The following is a 16,975-nucleotide window of genomic DNA, read 5'->3' as shown; positions in this document are numbered from 1 at the left end:
ATAACAAATAAAGCTACTTTTAATGAATGCTGTTTGCGGATCTAGCACACATAGAATTATGCGAAATATTTCGAAAAAAAAGATAGCAAGAGTGAGAGATAGAAAATACAGTCTTAATTTTAAAACGGAAGCGAAACATTTGATCCAATCTAGGGCCGTACTGATTGCAAATTTCAACGTTTTATCTAAACCCGATTTCCGCCACCCAACCTCTCGAGCCTGGTCTTCGAACATAACTTCACAGAGAGAGAGAGAGAGAGAGAGAGAGAGAGAGAGGGAGAGAGAGAGGAGCGCGGGCACGTTTCCCAAAAAGAGACAGGTAATTGAGCTGACACTCTCGAGGTCTCATAAGCAATTCTCCCTTCTACCTGCAACATACTTCCTCTAAATGGTTTGCAGAATTCACTCGAAGGTCATAGCTTTCCTTGTGCTCAGCCCCTGGAAATTACATGTCAAGCTAAATCATATACGCATTTTGGTTAGTGCTTAATTACTCTCTTTTGGAGGACAGATGCATAAATGACCTCACCAGTAAAAACAACATTTTGTTCTCTCATCAGTCAGATTTCTTTTCTTTTTCCCTCTATGGCCTTATTTTTCTACCGTGAGTCCAATTGTGAGTTTCTTTTTTACCGATTTTTTGTTTAAACGACTAGAAACTTTATGCTTCTGACATAACTGTAGGTCTTTCTTTTCCCCTGTGCTTGGCAAACTTGCAAATTAATGTGGGGATATACATGCATATTCATTTAACAAATGATTCGGAGAAGCATTTGAACTGATTGTTTCAAAATATATTTAATTTGGGCTGATTATTAATTTTTTAACTTTGTCAGGTATTCACCTGTCCAGAAGTTCTTTCAGAGACCAGGTTTGCCATTAGAAGCCAGTAGGCGACAGAAACCTATCGGCTGTCAGACCATTTTGCGCCGGCTAATCTAGGAATTGTGATCAAACCAAGAAAATAAGTATTTTTGAACCGATTCTAACATCAATGTCCCGCTAAAATAAGTTACACATTCCAGCCAAATATGTCTTAGAATGTCAGATGCCAAACGCCAATTTTCTTATAAAGGAGCATGCCCCTGCACCCCTCCTACATGTAGAAGGGCGTGATGTTTTGCAACAAACTCTAAGTGATGCGCCTGAAAATTCCTTTCAGCCAGCTACTCAGTTCAGATCATGCACCTATTACCACCCTGTCTTCCCAGACACAAAAGTCGCCATTTCTTTCCCCATCAAACATATCTAGCTATTTGCAGCCACAATAACTTTTGTTTGCAAAATAAAGCAAAGTTGGCTTATAATGGTATACAGGGTTAAAATAGCAGTAAAAGTCTGAAGAATTTTTAAACAAAATATATCAAGTTATCTGATGTTAAAATAATATGTCACCTCATATTTTTTCCATTAGTAAAGGAACAGGAGCAACTATTTTACAAGAAAAACGCACAACTATCAATAAGTGTGAGAACCTATCACAGTACTCTTCTCATAATTTTACCCATTGCAGTTACACTTAATCTCATGTTCTCTGTATAAAGAAAGATTTTCCATGTGCACTAAGTTCCATTTCATACAAGGCATGCTCTGTATACAACAGCTTCTGAAGCTGGGCTCTTCTAACCTAAAACAAAGAGATTACAAAATAAATGTAAATCTATAAACACTATGAGATGACTATAGAAACTAAAGACCCTGACAGTTATGTACAAATGTACTATGCATTTGCTATCCAACTTTACCTAGTAGAGTACTGTGCAGTTATTTTGACAGGTGGTTATTTTGTATTGTAAATAAAAAAAACTTGTTTGATGGGTTGGCTATGCTTGCATGAGTTATAAAGCAGTTGAATAATAAATTACTGAACATTTTGGTTTGTTGTTATAGTTGTAACTTACAGCTGTCAATTCTTTGTTTGCTAGAGAAAGCTCTTCTTTAGTGTCAGCAGCCCACTCTTTCAGCATTCGTCTCTCACTATTCTGCAAAAAACAGCCAAAAGCTTCAGATTCAATGAAGTCAGGGTGTCATGTAACTAGCTGTGTCATTGTTAAACATCATAACAAAATGCATTTGGCAATGCAGAATGATTTATTACCAACAGACACTTTTGGGATAGATCCATGGCCATTTAGTTGATACCTTTCAATTCGAACAATGATCATGCATTACCAGTGGTATGATATGATGAAAATGACCCAATTTCAGGCTTAAAGTTTGTATCATTGAGTTCTCTATACATTTTTGAGAAAAACTGTTCATTTGAAATCTTGTGGCAAAAAATAAATAAATTAATTAATTAAATAAAATAACATTGTGCCACACTCACAATAGGTGTAAGAGGAATAGTGGAAAATCAAGTAGAGTAACTTGTGGAAAGATGAATAAGTAATTTGAAGCACTTTTCCTTGCAGAGGAACAGCTCTCAAATCCTTTTCACCAGCAGTAGAATATTTCAGCCCATACATTAAATGTGCCCATGGCACAACAGAATGTGTCTTTGATTCAACTCATTTGTAATAAACTTTAAATCAATATATCATTTCCAGTTAACAGCACATGCATCTGTTGTGACAAAAAAAAGTACACTTTTGCCTTGCTGCAGAAATCACAGAAGTTGAACACAGTACAATGTATTCATCAAGGGAATGGTAAATGCACTGCTCAACTGTATGTGGTTGTCTTTTACAATATTAAAGAAAAATTTTACCTCTTCCTGTTTTTCCATCCAGTCTGCAATCTGGTTGATTCTAATTTCACTGCAAGAAGATAACAGCATTGCAAAGTAAATAATCCAAGATGCCTTAACAGCCAGGATCCCCACCTCTGCTTTCAATTTTTATATTGACCTCTTCCATCTCCACATACAAAGAGCTAGATGAATGGACACGTAGTATCCAATATCAAGATTAATGGGTAATGTGCATTCATTCAACATGTACAGTGTACTTTACTGTACCTCCATAGAAAATGTAGTGAGGCTAAATTCTTCATGGGATTAACATTCACCACATTTTGTGGAAAAAATTTTTTTATATATTTCCCATATCACTTTTCACAGATCTAACTAGTCTTAAACAAGACTGGGAGAATCATTCTGCAGGTGAGATGCCCACATATCCCAAAAGAAAAAATGAGATTCATATGATGACCCTGACAGTGCCACAAATACACATGTGGGTGAAAAAGCACAGAAACTTAAAACAACCAAATGTTAAATTCATTGCATATCACCATAAAGTTCTCATAGAGGAGGGCATTGGGGTCCAAAAGAAACCAAAAAACAGTACTAAGTATTAACCACAACCAAAATCCTACAGCAGCCCTTGATCAAAACCAAAAATTATATGCAAACCACAGCTTTTTGAATGAGGAAAGTTTGTAAAAATTCTTTAAAAAGATATCTAATACATGTAACTCTAAAAACATCCAACAAGAAGCCATCTTTTTACCTTGAACTTTTGAAAAGTTAGATATGATTTGGTTCGAAGATTTGACTACAATAAGTACTCAAAACAATTAAATAAAAGCAGACTTGGATTGACTGTAAAATTTGTACAGTCCCATAAAATGCAAAGGCAAAGATGAAATTAAATGGCACAGTTCACTACATTAATAAAAACATTGTAGTCAATAACAGGCACAGAGTTTTATATTTGTATTGTCAGTGGAAACTAGTAAGTTCAGATGTTTACTGGCCACAAAAGACAGCAGCCAATTATTGAACCTCACTGCTCTTGCAAACAGTGATCTTGCTCCAAGGAAAAAAAAAAGTGGATGTCCTATTTCACTGCATGAGTTTCTGCCTTCAGTTTTGCAACAAACTGGAAAAACAAAAAACCTAATATGCCATATCAAATCTCGAATGAACATGGGTTTTACTTTTGAAAATGGATTGTCCTGTAAGGAAATCACAAACTAATACAGAACCAAAAAACAGATTTTTCTCATCACAAAAAACAAAAAACAAAACAAAACAAAAAAAAAGGTCAATGTAAAAAATTACCAAAACTGCAAAACCAAACACCTCAAAGTTCCTCTCCTCAAACTGTGGTTATACAATCGAATAGTCTGCAAATATGGCATGCACGTACATGACTACATGTACAAACTTTCACCAGTATTGTTGAAATACATGTAAGCTGGCAACTGCCACACTTCACAGCTCTACTATGAAAAAAATGCATTAGCATGTGATTCAGTTTTCAGCATGGAACCATGACACTGACAGAAATAAATCTGCTTGGTGCATTTCCTCAAAATCTTTTTGACAACTATGAAGTACTGTACATTGTCAGGAGTTAAATGGGCTCCTAACAATTTATATTAACATTCCTACAGTATCAACTAGGACAATACAATGTTCTAATTTTTTTCATATTTCTAGAAAACAAACACCTCTAATTGGTCAAAAGTTAAAGTTACCTAAATTGGTTACCTTTTCACTTTTGCTTCCTGTTCTGAGTTGCACTCATCATTCTATAAAAGAAAAAATCCTGACTTTTTATTTAAAATATGAATTGTACGTATTGATATAAGTCACTCCGTAAGATAAAGACAGCTTCGTACAGTCCTTTCCAGTTCTTGTGAGCTCCATCTATTAAAGGTAAAATCTACAAATGTTGACACTACATGCATGCAGTGCTGCTTGTGAAGGGAATCAGTGGAGGCCCTCAACGCACATATTTTCCTTAATAATCATTCCTTTCAGGAGTAACTTCATTGCAACTAATGAAAATTACAGTAGTTCAAATAAGATGTGTTCAGCGCTGGTTTAGGAATTTAAAAAAATGATAATAGTGCTCGAAAAGTTTTCACGTACATCTATCACTACGGTACAAAATCTCTCAGGTTGTCGCTTATTTATGAACGAAGAAAGAACCTACCGAACAAACTTTTACCAAGAATTAAGATATTTTAAACGTACAGTAATATCGTCGAGTGTGAGATAGTACGTACAGGCAGACCTTTCACAAAAATGACGATGTATAGGAATTTAGGGCTTACTGTTGTCGTTCCCTTCAGACCTACTTGTCACGAAATATTAAACAATAATCATTGGCACCGGATAATAGAAGGAATATCTTTTCTTTGCATTTAGAAGGGAAACAATATATGCAGCTTCCACATAATCATGCCGAGATACGGTGTATTCAATTTCGTTGATGGGTTTCATCGATGTTGAGATAACTCACAAACCTTGATTCTTTCTTCCTGTCTTTTCAGAGCTTTCCTGAGGTTTTTCGCTCCGGGACGATCCACTTCGTATCTGTAATTCGTTGCCATCGACATCTTGGCGAAATCGAAAGTCAAAAGAGTAAAATCTCACTTAATAACTCTTAATCGTAAAATCGCTCTGCTGTTTTGTTAGTTTACAATGGCGAACAATCAAGCGAACAAAAGTTGAAAACAAACGGCCGCGTTGTCCTGGTAACATTCTATAACCCAGTTCTCTCCGCGTAAGTCTTTTCCAGGCTCTCGTTTATTCCATCGAGAAAAGCGAAGCAATCCTTTGAGCAGGAGGGGGGTGGGGGAATCAACTGTCCTGTTATCTTACCAATTTATTAGAGACAACTCATAAACCAAAAGTTCACCATAGGTAGTTCTCTTACCGTTAATAAGGTGGATCAAAAGATTACAAATCATGACGCGCCTCTAAAACCTCAAGTCATATCATGCGGTTTCCCATGAATGGCTGCTGTAGCCTAAGTGTAACCGTACCCTCCCCCCGCCCGAGGTAAAACGGAGGCGAAGTAGTATTGATAAAGTGGCAACGTTCAGAGATCAAAAGAGTAACACTCAGAGAACTGAACTTTCGAAAAAGTTGATGTCAGTTATCAACTTTCCCCTGTAATCAATAATAACTAGTTTAAAGATCATCCTCAAACTATGACATTTTCGGCGCTGAAACAATAGATGGACGCGATACATTCAGCTGATGCGGCTTAAATAGGTCGATCGTTACGTTTGCCTCGCAACTTAGGAAGATTGCATTTCTCCTTATTTTCAGTTGAATCATTTAACGTTCTCCATAGCGCTTTAAATTCACAAAAATTGAGATTATCTCAAAAGCAGCTTTATTTAGTTTCTCTAACAGCCCAGGAAGAAGTATTATTATTTCAAGTGTTATTCTATTTACCAAGTCTACAAATCTTAAAAAAAATCTATGAAATTCAAACAGAAGCAGAACAGGGCAACTCACATTACCTCAGAATTACGAGGAAGCAGCGAAACACTACTATATTTGATAATCAATTAAACTCCGTCATACTTTGGGTCCTCCTTAAAAAAAATTACTAACATTTGAATGGTTGTGAAATAAGTAAGGCAATAATTCAAAAAAAAAATCAGCTCAAAATATGCTTCAATTCTTTAATGTTTTGGTTTTAAAAATGTAACTGTCTGTTTGTCCGCACAGACTTTGCTCCCTTAATTTTTGCCTTCTTCAATGGCTGTTACTGTTGAGTCCTCGGTAGTATTGTGGGCATGTCCGATAGAGTTTTCTTGACTGTTGGTGTTTTCAGTCGAATCAAACCCATCCTCCTGGCTGTTCACTCGATTTCCCCTGATCGTCCTATAGTAAAATTTGAATCGTGTCAGCAGGGACTCATATTTGACATTTATGAATTATTTTCTTTCCGACATGTAAGTAAATCCTGAGTCTTTTTTTTGCGTGTGTTTTTGTTTTGTCTTTTTGTTTTGTATGTTTGTTTCTTGTTATTGTTGTTTTTTTTGGGTGGGGGGGGGGGGGGGGCGGGGGCGGAAGGGGGATTTTGTTGAAGAGATGCTTCAATTTCCACCCTTTGTAGTTTACTTTCTCTGTGAGGATCAGTTCTTCTCTTGACTAACGACATAAATAGTCAACAAAAACCGCAACTACTCCCGGTAGATAACAGTCTCTTACTTCACATCTACTTGTTTCTGTTTTTCGGACTTTGGGGTGCCCTCAGGGAGTGGCGATTCCGCCCCGGAGACATCCGCAGAAGAGTTCAGCCCTAAGTCATACAGTGGGTTAGTTAGACACATTCCTGTCCTTTTGTTAGATGTGAAAGACGTTTCCATTTCATCGTCGCTGCTTGCCGGAGTGAGGGCTGCTGCAGGGCTAAGATGGTGTTTGTCTTTCGTGGTGATCCTGAGCCGGTCTGAAATACAACATTAGGCGATGCATCACTCATAAGTAATTGGGTATTTTTCAGAACAGTTGAGAAAATCTCATTAGCTCTCGTCCCTCCTTAATTATCCTCATCCTTTAACATTTCGACATATAAGAGAAAAGCTAGATTCATTCCCAAATACTTCCAAAAGAGTAAAATCAACTGATTTACTCATATTGGCTCGCTTTACCCCAACTGTTGTAATTTAGGAAATATTGCCTAGAGCGAGGAGACGAAAAGGAGAGCGGAAACAAACAGGTAACTACTGTACTTGTCAATCTGTGTTTAAAGCTTTTCTTTTTTGCAGTGATTGGTCGCATTGCGTTGTCGCTCCCTTCATCCAAAAATGAGTCTGCACCACTACTAAGGCTTCCCGTTTCCTCATCACCAGCCTGCTCGAGGTTCCACACGCGATGTATTTCAGGAGTGTCCGGCAATGAAGAAAGGGCCCTGTATTGAAAAATAAGTAAATAAATAATATTTTACTACGTGAAAGTTTCGTCGTAAGGTCTAATTTTTTTTTACACCAGCTTCAGTATGCTCTTCATCATATGCTTTCTTTTGTTCAAGTCATTCATTAGCATCGCGATGACATAGGATTCTGTCGGAACGCTATTGCATTATGTATCAGCTCTTAACCAAACAACTGTCCGACCTATCACGCATGATACGGTAGAACCAGGCATTTTGGACTTACATTTGTGTATTTTTTGGAACAAGACTCAGTGTCCCTATATCACTAGCATACATTTGTGGAACAGCTTTCTCATCGGGCTGTAGTGTATCAAAGTTGCTACCATACATTCTTTCAGTCAAGCCTCGTTTTCTGCGCATCGAACTGCAGAAGGGAAGCTCAATCTCGGTTCTCCTATCCACAATCCTAAAAAAGTACAATAACATCATGTTACTATTTCTTTAAGGCTTGGGACCGTTGCATCTGGAGCCTTTGTCCAATTCTATATCGAGGCTGGGACATTTTCTCTGCCCTTCTGACCGGGTTTTCTGAAGGGAATCGTGGACACTCCATAAACTATACACTGGATAAATCTCTATCCGGTAAATGTTTCCCTAACAGCTTACTTACATCAACTTACCATGAATACTTCAGTGTGGAGCGAGGCGATGCAAAAGATAACTGTATTGCCCTAAAGCGCGCCCTAGGGACCCAGTTAAGGTTTAGACCTTTGCTATTAATCACCGGCAAAAGAACCACCAGAGCACTGGACTTCTCACAGGGTGTCTTTCATATAAGGCATATTTGACATTTCATCAGCGGGTTCTTTGCAGCGGAAGTTAAAGTAGAATATTAATTTTTGATAATTATTTGCTTAAAAATGTCCTAAGATCAATACCTTTGTGACTCTTGTTTCTTTTTACGTAGCCAATACACAAGAACACCGACAACAATAAGGAACACGCCACAGCAGACGCCAGTCACAATCCATCTCCAGGCCCCACTCTTTCCTTCATTTCCAGTGATCAAGATCTTGGCTGTAGTTTGATCACGTGATGCGAGGACAGCGCCGCCGGTGGTTTTACCTAACTGGATCCAAACCACACTCTCGTGTACTTCTTTCTTGTCACTGGCGACGTTGATGATAAACGAGTCGTTCCACTTACCATCAGCTAACGACACCTGTCCAGATTTCGGCCACACGATCTCCATACTGTCAGACGAATCATTTTGGTACAGAGACCATTGCACAGTTACGTCACCCAGGGAACCTTTCGCTCTACGTACTGGAAATTCCAGTTTGGTGACTTGTCTGGAGCGGGTAACTACTACGGCTCCATTGTCGTTGTACACTACAGAGACACAGGAAATGAAAACATAAGACGCATATATAAATATGCCATTCAGCTTTGAAGATGACCGCATACTTTTGTAAAAACGAAGGACCGTGATATATTGTTATTTTGGTCAGAAGTCGAGTTAAAAATGTTGAGAAATTAATGTGCCCCGAAGCAAGCATCACCCACGTCAAAGAAGTGCAAGCCTAGTAATAAATTCGCTGGGCCAAAATAATATTGTGTAGATGACGCAGGTAATAGAAAATGAACAGTCTACAAATTTCAATATGTAACTCGGATTTGTGCTATATAGTTGCTACAACTTTTCTTTTTCGATGTGTAAGAAAGATAATTTTTTGATTTATCAAGATCTAGATCACAACCTCTAGCTAATTCTACCCTCATGACTAATTCTACGGATAAAGCTTCCATTGGTAAACCAGGTCTAAATTATTGCTATACAGATTATGGACTTTTTCTAGTCTTATGGGGGAGGAAGGGCCAAAATGGCACAACTACACTTACTTGAGTTGTTTTTATCGAGTAAAACCAGACCATTTTTTGCGTAGAATGACCAAAGGAACGAGAACTGAGTCAGGTGACAGACTTTCACTGTCAACAGTTTGATCGACTTGTTCACGTGACTCCAGGGCTCAGGGCACGTGAGCGCTGCATCAAACCTAAGCGAGAGATACAAAGCAAATAAGCAAACAAGGAGCTAAAATTTAACTTGATGATGAGGCTAAAGTGATGATGACCTTTCCAGTTTTAAAAAATAGGGCCTAAAAAATCATCTCTGGCATCTTAAGATTTGAAATTGAAATCCATCACTGTAAGTTACATGCTCTCTCTGAATAAAACAGCGATGCTTAGCACATCCTTTAAGCATCGCTTGTAAGGTATACATAACTTTTAATAACCTGCGGACAAAAACTTACCAGGTTTCATTCTTGGGATCCCAAAGATACAACACAGGATCTATGTCTTCCTTGGTGAGTTCATTATTGACGTGCTTTCTGTTGGCTTTCACCAGGTTATCAACGTCGTAGAACATGGCAATTGTGATTGGCTCAGCAAATTTGAAGCCTTCTTTCACCGTGTTATTCTTCGGGTCTAACGCCTTGATGACAAAACTGTAATTTCCAAGCATGAATTGCTGTCCAATTAAAAAAGGAATGCTATGAGTGAGTTTGTTGCGGATGCAGCGAGCATCTTTTTGTACAGAAAGAGAGACGGAACAAGGAAACGAACATTGTCATAATTTAAACAAGTCAAAATCATACCTTGGGCCTAGTGTACTTAGGATTGCTAACGGGACCCTCCTCAGTCTGGTTCGTATCCATTGTTTTCTCATCCAAACTGTACGATCTTAACTTCACCTGCTCCTCGACAGCACCTTCAGGTACAGTCAATGTCCCGTATGTCTTTCCCACTCCACCGTCCTTGCGCGATCCATCTTCTTTAACATTCACCGTATCAAAGAAAAACTCGGCGGTGGACGCGTTGTCAAAAATGTATTCCGACTTGCCGACTACAATCCCGTTTGAAGACAGCTTTTCTGACAATAGACCAGCTCCGTTTGTGGCTCGCACAGTGGCGTAGTATTTGTTTCCTACGCCAAGTGCGTTGTCTTTGAACTTAGCTAGCCATATCGTTGTGTTGGTAACTTCCTCGAATTCCTTGATATCTGTTGAACCAGGTGCAGTTCCCCACGCAACTTCATATGACGTCACACCACTGTCAGGATCTCTCGCCGAGAAATAGGCAAAGATGATATCAACAAAGACCTATGATGGAAATAAGTTGAAATGTGGGACATTTTACGATGATAACTACACTAATAATAAGGATAAAAATAATGACACAAATGATGATGATGGCAGAATAACAACGAATACAATGATAGTGATACGTTTGTTTATGCTATAAGAAATCTTTTAGCAAATGAAAATCAAAATGGCTTTCTGGCCTTTCAAACTTCTAAAGGAACTAATGTCCGAATAATTCGGTGAATTTGAGCAGTTTGGTGATATAGCGAGAGACAAATACAATATTTCATCTTAGAAAATATGTAACAGGTTATGAAATAACTCAGAAGAATATTCTTTACTCTAGCGTCAGGCTTTCATACCTGAAAATCCATATCAGGCCCCATAATTCCATCCCTGACATATTCCATCACAGGTGGTGTGGTATCTATTGTGACGCCATCACTGTGAGTGGCAGAACATCTGCGAGCTCCATTGCAGGCTACAACTGTCACGTAATAAGAGTCACCTTGCCCAAAGTTAAGACCGTAATGACTTCCGTTTGGCCTCAATCCCGTACTTTCACACTGCTGAATGTCGTCAGACATAGGCTTAGATCCTACACACCAGAAATACTCTACAATGTCGCTTTCTTCGTCGAGGAAGTCAAGCCATCTGGCGTGTACCTCTCGCGTATTATTGGTATAGTCCACATCAGTTTCTTCAAAGTTGCGAGTAGAGCACTGACTGTCTTCACCGAAAGTCGAATTGTCCGAGCAGTTTGTATTTGGGTCGCTGCCAAGTCCATCGTAGACGATTCCAGTCTCAGGGGATGTCGGATCGATCACGAACGACTCCGAGAGAGAACTTTTTGAAAGATAGGCTCGTGTTGTTTCAAGTAATTGTATAGTGTAAAGGTTTTCTGGACCAGGGACGAGAAATGAGTCATTCGGGAACGAAAAGTTCATGCCATTTGTCGAGTTATTCACCATCGATCCAGAAGGACAGGAAAACGAATCACATATACTTGATTTAAAACTAAACGGATCATCGCTTTGAGGTTTTGAGCAAGACATTCCTTCGCAATCTGAGCACATTTCCAAAAACCCGCCAAATGACTTCTGTCCAGCCTCGCAGGGCACGCAACGTACAGAACCAATTTCCTTGATCTGAGAAACTCGAACTCTTACATGATTGGTAGGGCAATATGTTGCCACATAGACCCTTCCAGTACCTGAATCCTCGCCCTGTCCTGGCCACGTGACAACATTTGGGGCTCCAAACAAAACGGTATCATTGTCGAATGACACGGAAGTACGTGGAATTCCATCATCTACTCTAAATCCACTTTCTCGTGCGACCACACGTCCTAGGTTTACGCATTTTTTAAGATCAAGATCTGTGTAGATTCCATGGAAACCTACCAGTTGCACACCATCCCGGCCATCTAATGTCTGCATACCTAACGCGATAATAAAACTTCCATCCCGAGCACTGACATCAAGATATCCACTCAGACGTTCGTTTGGTGTGAAATCAAGGTGACATACATTTTTGTAAGACTTTGATGAAATGCTGAGCTGAAGAACTTTTAATGACTTGGAGTCCTTAGAGACAATTATTAGCGCGTCAGTCTCCGTAAGATAAAGTGACAGAGAACCTGTATTATCTTCGAGCTCAGACATGCAGATGGTCAAGTGTAATGTAAAAGATTCGACAGAGTATACTGAGATACAAGAATTCCTGCTTTCTCCTGTAGCTACTGCTAAGATGCGCGCATTCAAAGTCAAAGACAATCCAAAGTCAGAGTCACTCTTTCCTCTTCTCAATGCTTGAGCAAACCACCACGTTCCATTCCGCTCCTGGAATATGCCCACAACACTGGCGTTCGTAGATGAGTTGATTCCCGTCATAGCGATCGTATTTTGATTAATGGCTATCGCATGTTTAACATTATCGGCCCACTTGTTGTTTGTAGCACAAATATAAGTTGATACAGTCTTGCAATTTCCCAGAACTGCGGTCTTAGTTAATTCGAGGTCGCCGGTGTCAATGACTTCACTTTGATAAATATAAGCTTTGCCATTGGCGAAGAATGCGGACCTATTACCGTGTGATACTACAATGATAGGCGATGTCGGAGAACCAACAATGTCATCTAGCAATGTTATGTGGCTGGCGGCCCTGTTTCGAAGGGGCAAAACAAACGCCTTATCTGCAGAACCCACAGCAAAATGATCGTTTGGTAGTCTAGCGATAGAAACACCAAAATGCTGGGACGGTATGGTGGTTTTGAAATGCGTATCACTGAAGACAGATTGTGGATCAACTGGGCGCCTGGTACAACACGGACCCTCGGGATTGGTAAAACCCGGGAAAACTTTCATTACGCTGAAATCCTCAGTAGTGTTAGTTTCATTGGCCTCAGACGTAACTTTTTGGACAATAATTTTAAATTCCTTGGTCGGGCTGAAAAGATTGTGATCCAAAATGAAAGCTGTTCTATTGCTAGAGTCATTTAAGCCGCTTCTCACAATCAATTCTACCTCCCCAGGGGAAGAAATATATTTTATCTCCGAGTCTAATGCACTGTCGTTAACCTTGGGCAATCTAAGATTTGGAAGCCAACGTAGGGGCTCTTGTTCAGCGGCTTTATCTGAAATAAATAATCCACGCTTTGGAGGAGCAGTGGGCTCGATTCTCAGTCCATCACTCGCGGACTCACTATAAATACCTCCCTCGTTCCAGACCCTCACAACCCCTCGATAACGTTCCCATGCTTGTAGAGCCACACCCTGGATAGTCACGTTTCGTTGCCATGTCAAAACGTCCATGAAATTTTGTATTAGGGGTTCGCTACGCCAGGACCTATCCGAGTTAATCTGCGGTAAAGACAGGTTCGAGGAAGGCTGTGTGATGGCTACCTGAATACGCAAACGGGAAATATCCTTAACATATCTTCCAATCATCTCCCATCTGAGTGAGAGGCTTTCCGCCATAGATTTCCAGTCAATATCAGAGAGATTGCTCGTGTTCAATGTAGGAATGTCAATAACTTCCACAACCTTAGGTGCAATGGATATGACCTTACAATGTTCAGACACCAAACGAGTCCTCAATCCTGCTCCATTGATGGCGTATACTGTAGCAAACAGCAACGTGCCTGAAGGGAGTCTCTTCACAAGAGCAGCTCCTTTTGTCTTTACATCCACCGACCTCAAATTTACCATATCACAGAGCCCTCGAGATGTCCCGACACACCATTCATACCGCGCTAGTTGGCTCTCTGGATCTTTGAATTCATCCCAGTCAGCTTGTAATAGTTCTTCCAAGCACCTGAATCGTATATGATTGCTTCCTTGAGTCGTGTTGTTGGGTGGCAATTGAAGCACCGGGCTAACGGTATTGTTTCCGTCAGGAGTTTCATGAGTTGTGTTGATCGGACCGTTGTCGATGTCTTTTAAGACAGGGGGTGTTGCATCGATCAATAATCGATTCGTTGTTCTCTCCGAAGATAATCCAATCTCGTTTGTTCCTTTGATAAGGGCATAATAGGCTTCACCATGGAGAAGTTGTAAGCTATGGAAAGTGAAGCTTGTATTCATTCCAACGTCAATATAGTTAGTGATTGTACAGTTCCCAGGCACGGACGTGATGCATACTTGATACTCCGAAATTCTGCTTTCAGGGTCAATAAATGGATCCCATCTGCGAGAAAGCATAAGGTAGTTTAGTACGATGATGAAATCATAACTCGTATGAGCTAAGCAACTTTCGGGTTGAAATCGTGTAAATTCTAGACGAGCTCATTAATTATCGCGATTACCATACAACGGTAAATTATGTGGCTACAACTTTCAAAAGAAAACACGTCACGATTGATGAAAAATCTCTATTTTTAATTACTAAATATATATATTGATTATCGTATCTAAGAATCTGTAACGTACTGACACACTTCTACTCTTACAGATATACATGTACATGTGCTGATTTTACAAGGATTAACTTAAGTCCTTTTTAAATCAAGTCTCTAGTTTCTTAAAAACTATATCAGCCACCAGGTCATTGTCTAATCGTAACCGAGCATACATCTCATCCTAATAGCTAAATGCGAATTGTGTACAGCACCTTACAACCAACTTCGTCAAATCTGATTGGTATTTGGCGGGCTCAATTCCAGTTCCTAATCTTGCTGTACTTGCCAAGGGAGGGGTAAAATCAACCGTAAATCCATCGGAGGAAGCTTGAACATGGAGACCAGCGAAGTTTATGGCTCTAACGATGAGAAAGTACTGAGCGCCACTCTCGAGGTCCAATCCTACAGGAAAAAACGTGAAGATTACTCCTATACTTGTGGGACGTTTTAAGGTGTACAATTTGATAAGAATATATCAAAGCCAAACATTCCGGTCAAAAAAAACCTGCTCACTCAGTCTATCATCTAGATTCTAAAACATATTCAATCTTACTTTTACATGAAGTGCCCTGAAATTAAACAGAACAATGTGGGTATGGTGAACCAACAGCGAGCGGTATATGTCGCTATCTGCAAATAACCTTAGACTTAACTTTATTGGAGTGGCATTTCATTAAAGGCGGGGAAGATTTGTGGTACAAAGCAAGACTTCTTCTTGGCAGTTGTAACATCACTGAGCGTTTGTTTGGAACCCACTCATACAAACGTATATATCGTAATTTGTACACATTAAATATATCTCACCTGTTACTGAAACGTTTGTAGCTCGTCCCACTCCAATGAAAGGTTGTGGGCAGGAGGAAAAGTTCCTGACGTCACATAAAGCGATCTCATAGGATTCGATGCCAGATTCTAAGTCTTCAAAGTTGAACCAATGTGCACGGATGTCTTGTTCCCCATTCACATATATGACATCTGCGTCACTTCCATCAATAACATTTCCGGATGTTGGTGGCGTTTCATCCACTGTCACTCCATCCGATGTCAGTGAGGTTTGGACACCTGCACCGTTCGTTGCCTTCACTGTGACAAAGTACCGCCCACCGTTCGTCACGGGTTCAACGAGAACCTTGCTCACGGACGTACTGGATGTGGTAAGTTCAGTTTCAGTGACCAGATCGCAAGAGCCTGGTGACAAGCCGGCGCACCACGTGACACGAATGATTTCACTTTCAAGGTCTTCAAATGCTTTCCAGTGAGCTGCTATGTGGGTTCTGCTTTGTTGAATGTCAATTTCTGCACCTTCATTTGTTCCATCCATAATTTGTCCTTCAGATAGAGGACCTGCAAGGAACAACAAACCACATCGTTTTTGAAATCGACGAGGACAATGAGAACGTGCTTAAGAAAAAAAAAAAAGCTGCAAAAGCCGCCTAACAACGACTCCATCAACAAAAAGGACAAAAACCGAAAAAGTCCATAAAGTTTCCCTTTGCTCATAACTTAGCCTGTTTTAGATATTGACGGACTGTGAAATTCCTCCACTGCGACCCAGAATATTCTACAGCTCTATTCCTGTTAAGGTATCAACTTACAGTGAAGGTAGCAAAGAACAAGTTAAATATCAAGATTGCTTCACGTTCTTTCAATATCATAATCCTAACCATGCCTTAAAACGAGAACTCGCCCAAAGTACCTGTCTTGTCAACGATGACGCCACTTGAGGACTTAACATCACTGACCAGACCAGCTCTGTTCTGTGCCCTTATAGAAACAAAGTAGGTCTCGCCTTGAAGAAGCTGCAGGTTTCGCAGAGTGTAACTAGAAGCGTTACCTAGGTCAGTGAAGTTCATGATATTACATTCGCCAGGCTGGGTGCCCACACAAAGATAATATTTCTCGACTCTACTCTCCTTGTCAAAGAATCCACTCCACTCTACCGATATCTCCGAGTCGGTGAACACCTCAGAACCTTCTCCTAAAGGTAGATTCTCAACGTGCATGATTTCACCCACTACTGGGGAAGTTGAGTCAACCACGAAGCCATCCGATGACGACTCTCTAGATCCACCAACAACGTTTGTAGAACGAACTGTTGTTACATACTTCACGCCCTCTTGAAGCTCTAAGTCAGCAATGCAAATTATAGTACGATTTCCAACATCCATCTGCTGTAGCGAACAGTTGGTCTCGTCGATGGCTGCACAGATGGACACTTCGCACTTTAATACACTACTTTCAATATCCTTTGTTTCCCAGCTGACACAGTAAGCGTCTTTGGCAGTTATGTAGTCTTTATCACCAAAAGGCGATCGTAACTGTAGGTCGAATACCTATGTGAATGTAAAGAGAAACAAGTAAAA

At 39.9% G+C, this 16,975-nt stretch overlaps 2 protein-coding genes across 3 annotated transcripts in view; both read right to left on the bottom strand.

Moving 5' to 3' along the window:
• Window positions 1-543: 543 nt before the first annotated feature.
• LOC113669566 (uncharacterized) lies at window positions 544-5,585 on the bottom strand. The gene is made up of 5 exons (XM_027185621.2): window positions 5,200-5,585; window positions 4,439-4,479; window positions 2,711-2,759; window positions 1,902-1,982; window positions 544-1,627 (listed from the first exon to the last, which is right to left on the bottom strand). The coding sequence occupies exons 1-5, from the start codon at window positions 5,290-5,292 to the stop codon at window positions 1,526-1,528; spliced, it is 366 nt and encodes a 121-aa protein (XP_027041422.2). The 5' UTR covers window positions 5,293-5,585; the 3' UTR covers window positions 544-1,525.
• Window positions 5,586-6,060: 475 nt separating this feature from the next.
• LOC113679216 (uncharacterized) overlaps window positions 6,061-16,975 on the bottom strand; it is a 34,028-nt gene continuing 23,113 nt past the window's right edge. For both annotated transcript variants that reach the window (XM_089204565.1, XM_089204566.1), the window contains exons 5-16: window positions 16,309-16,945; window positions 15,417-15,956; window positions 14,825-15,014; window positions 11,077-14,401; window positions 10,229-10,732; window positions 9,884-10,101; window positions 9,471-9,625; window positions 8,507-8,960; window positions 7,852-8,034; window positions 7,426-7,604; window positions 6,905-7,142; window positions 6,061-6,574 (exon numbers count right to left, since the gene is read on the bottom strand). In XM_089204565.1, coding sequence (XP_089060691.1) covers window positions 6,430-6,574; window positions 6,905-7,142; window positions 7,426-7,604; window positions 7,852-8,034; window positions 8,507-8,960; window positions 9,471-9,625; window positions 9,884-10,101; window positions 10,229-10,732; window positions 11,077-14,401; window positions 14,825-15,014; window positions 15,417-15,956; window positions 16,309-16,945 — 6,768 coding nt within the window. In that variant the 3' untranslated portion in view covers window positions 6,061-6,429. The remainder of the gene's footprint in view (window positions 6,575-6,904; window positions 7,143-7,425; window positions 7,605-7,851; window positions 8,035-8,506; window positions 8,961-9,470; window positions 9,626-9,883; window positions 10,102-10,228; window positions 10,733-11,076; window positions 14,402-14,824; window positions 15,015-15,416; window positions 15,957-16,308; window positions 16,946-16,975) is intronic.

Source organism: Pocillopora damicornis, chromosome 4 (genome assembly GCF_964200805.1).
Source record: "Pocillopora damicornis chromosome 4, jaPocDami1.2, whole genome shotgun sequence".
In the NCBI taxonomy this organism is placed as follows: Eukaryota; Metazoa; Cnidaria; class Anthozoa; order Scleractinia; family Pocilloporidae; genus Pocillopora; species Pocillopora damicornis.
This window is presented reverse-complemented; position numbering and strand designations above follow the sequence as displayed.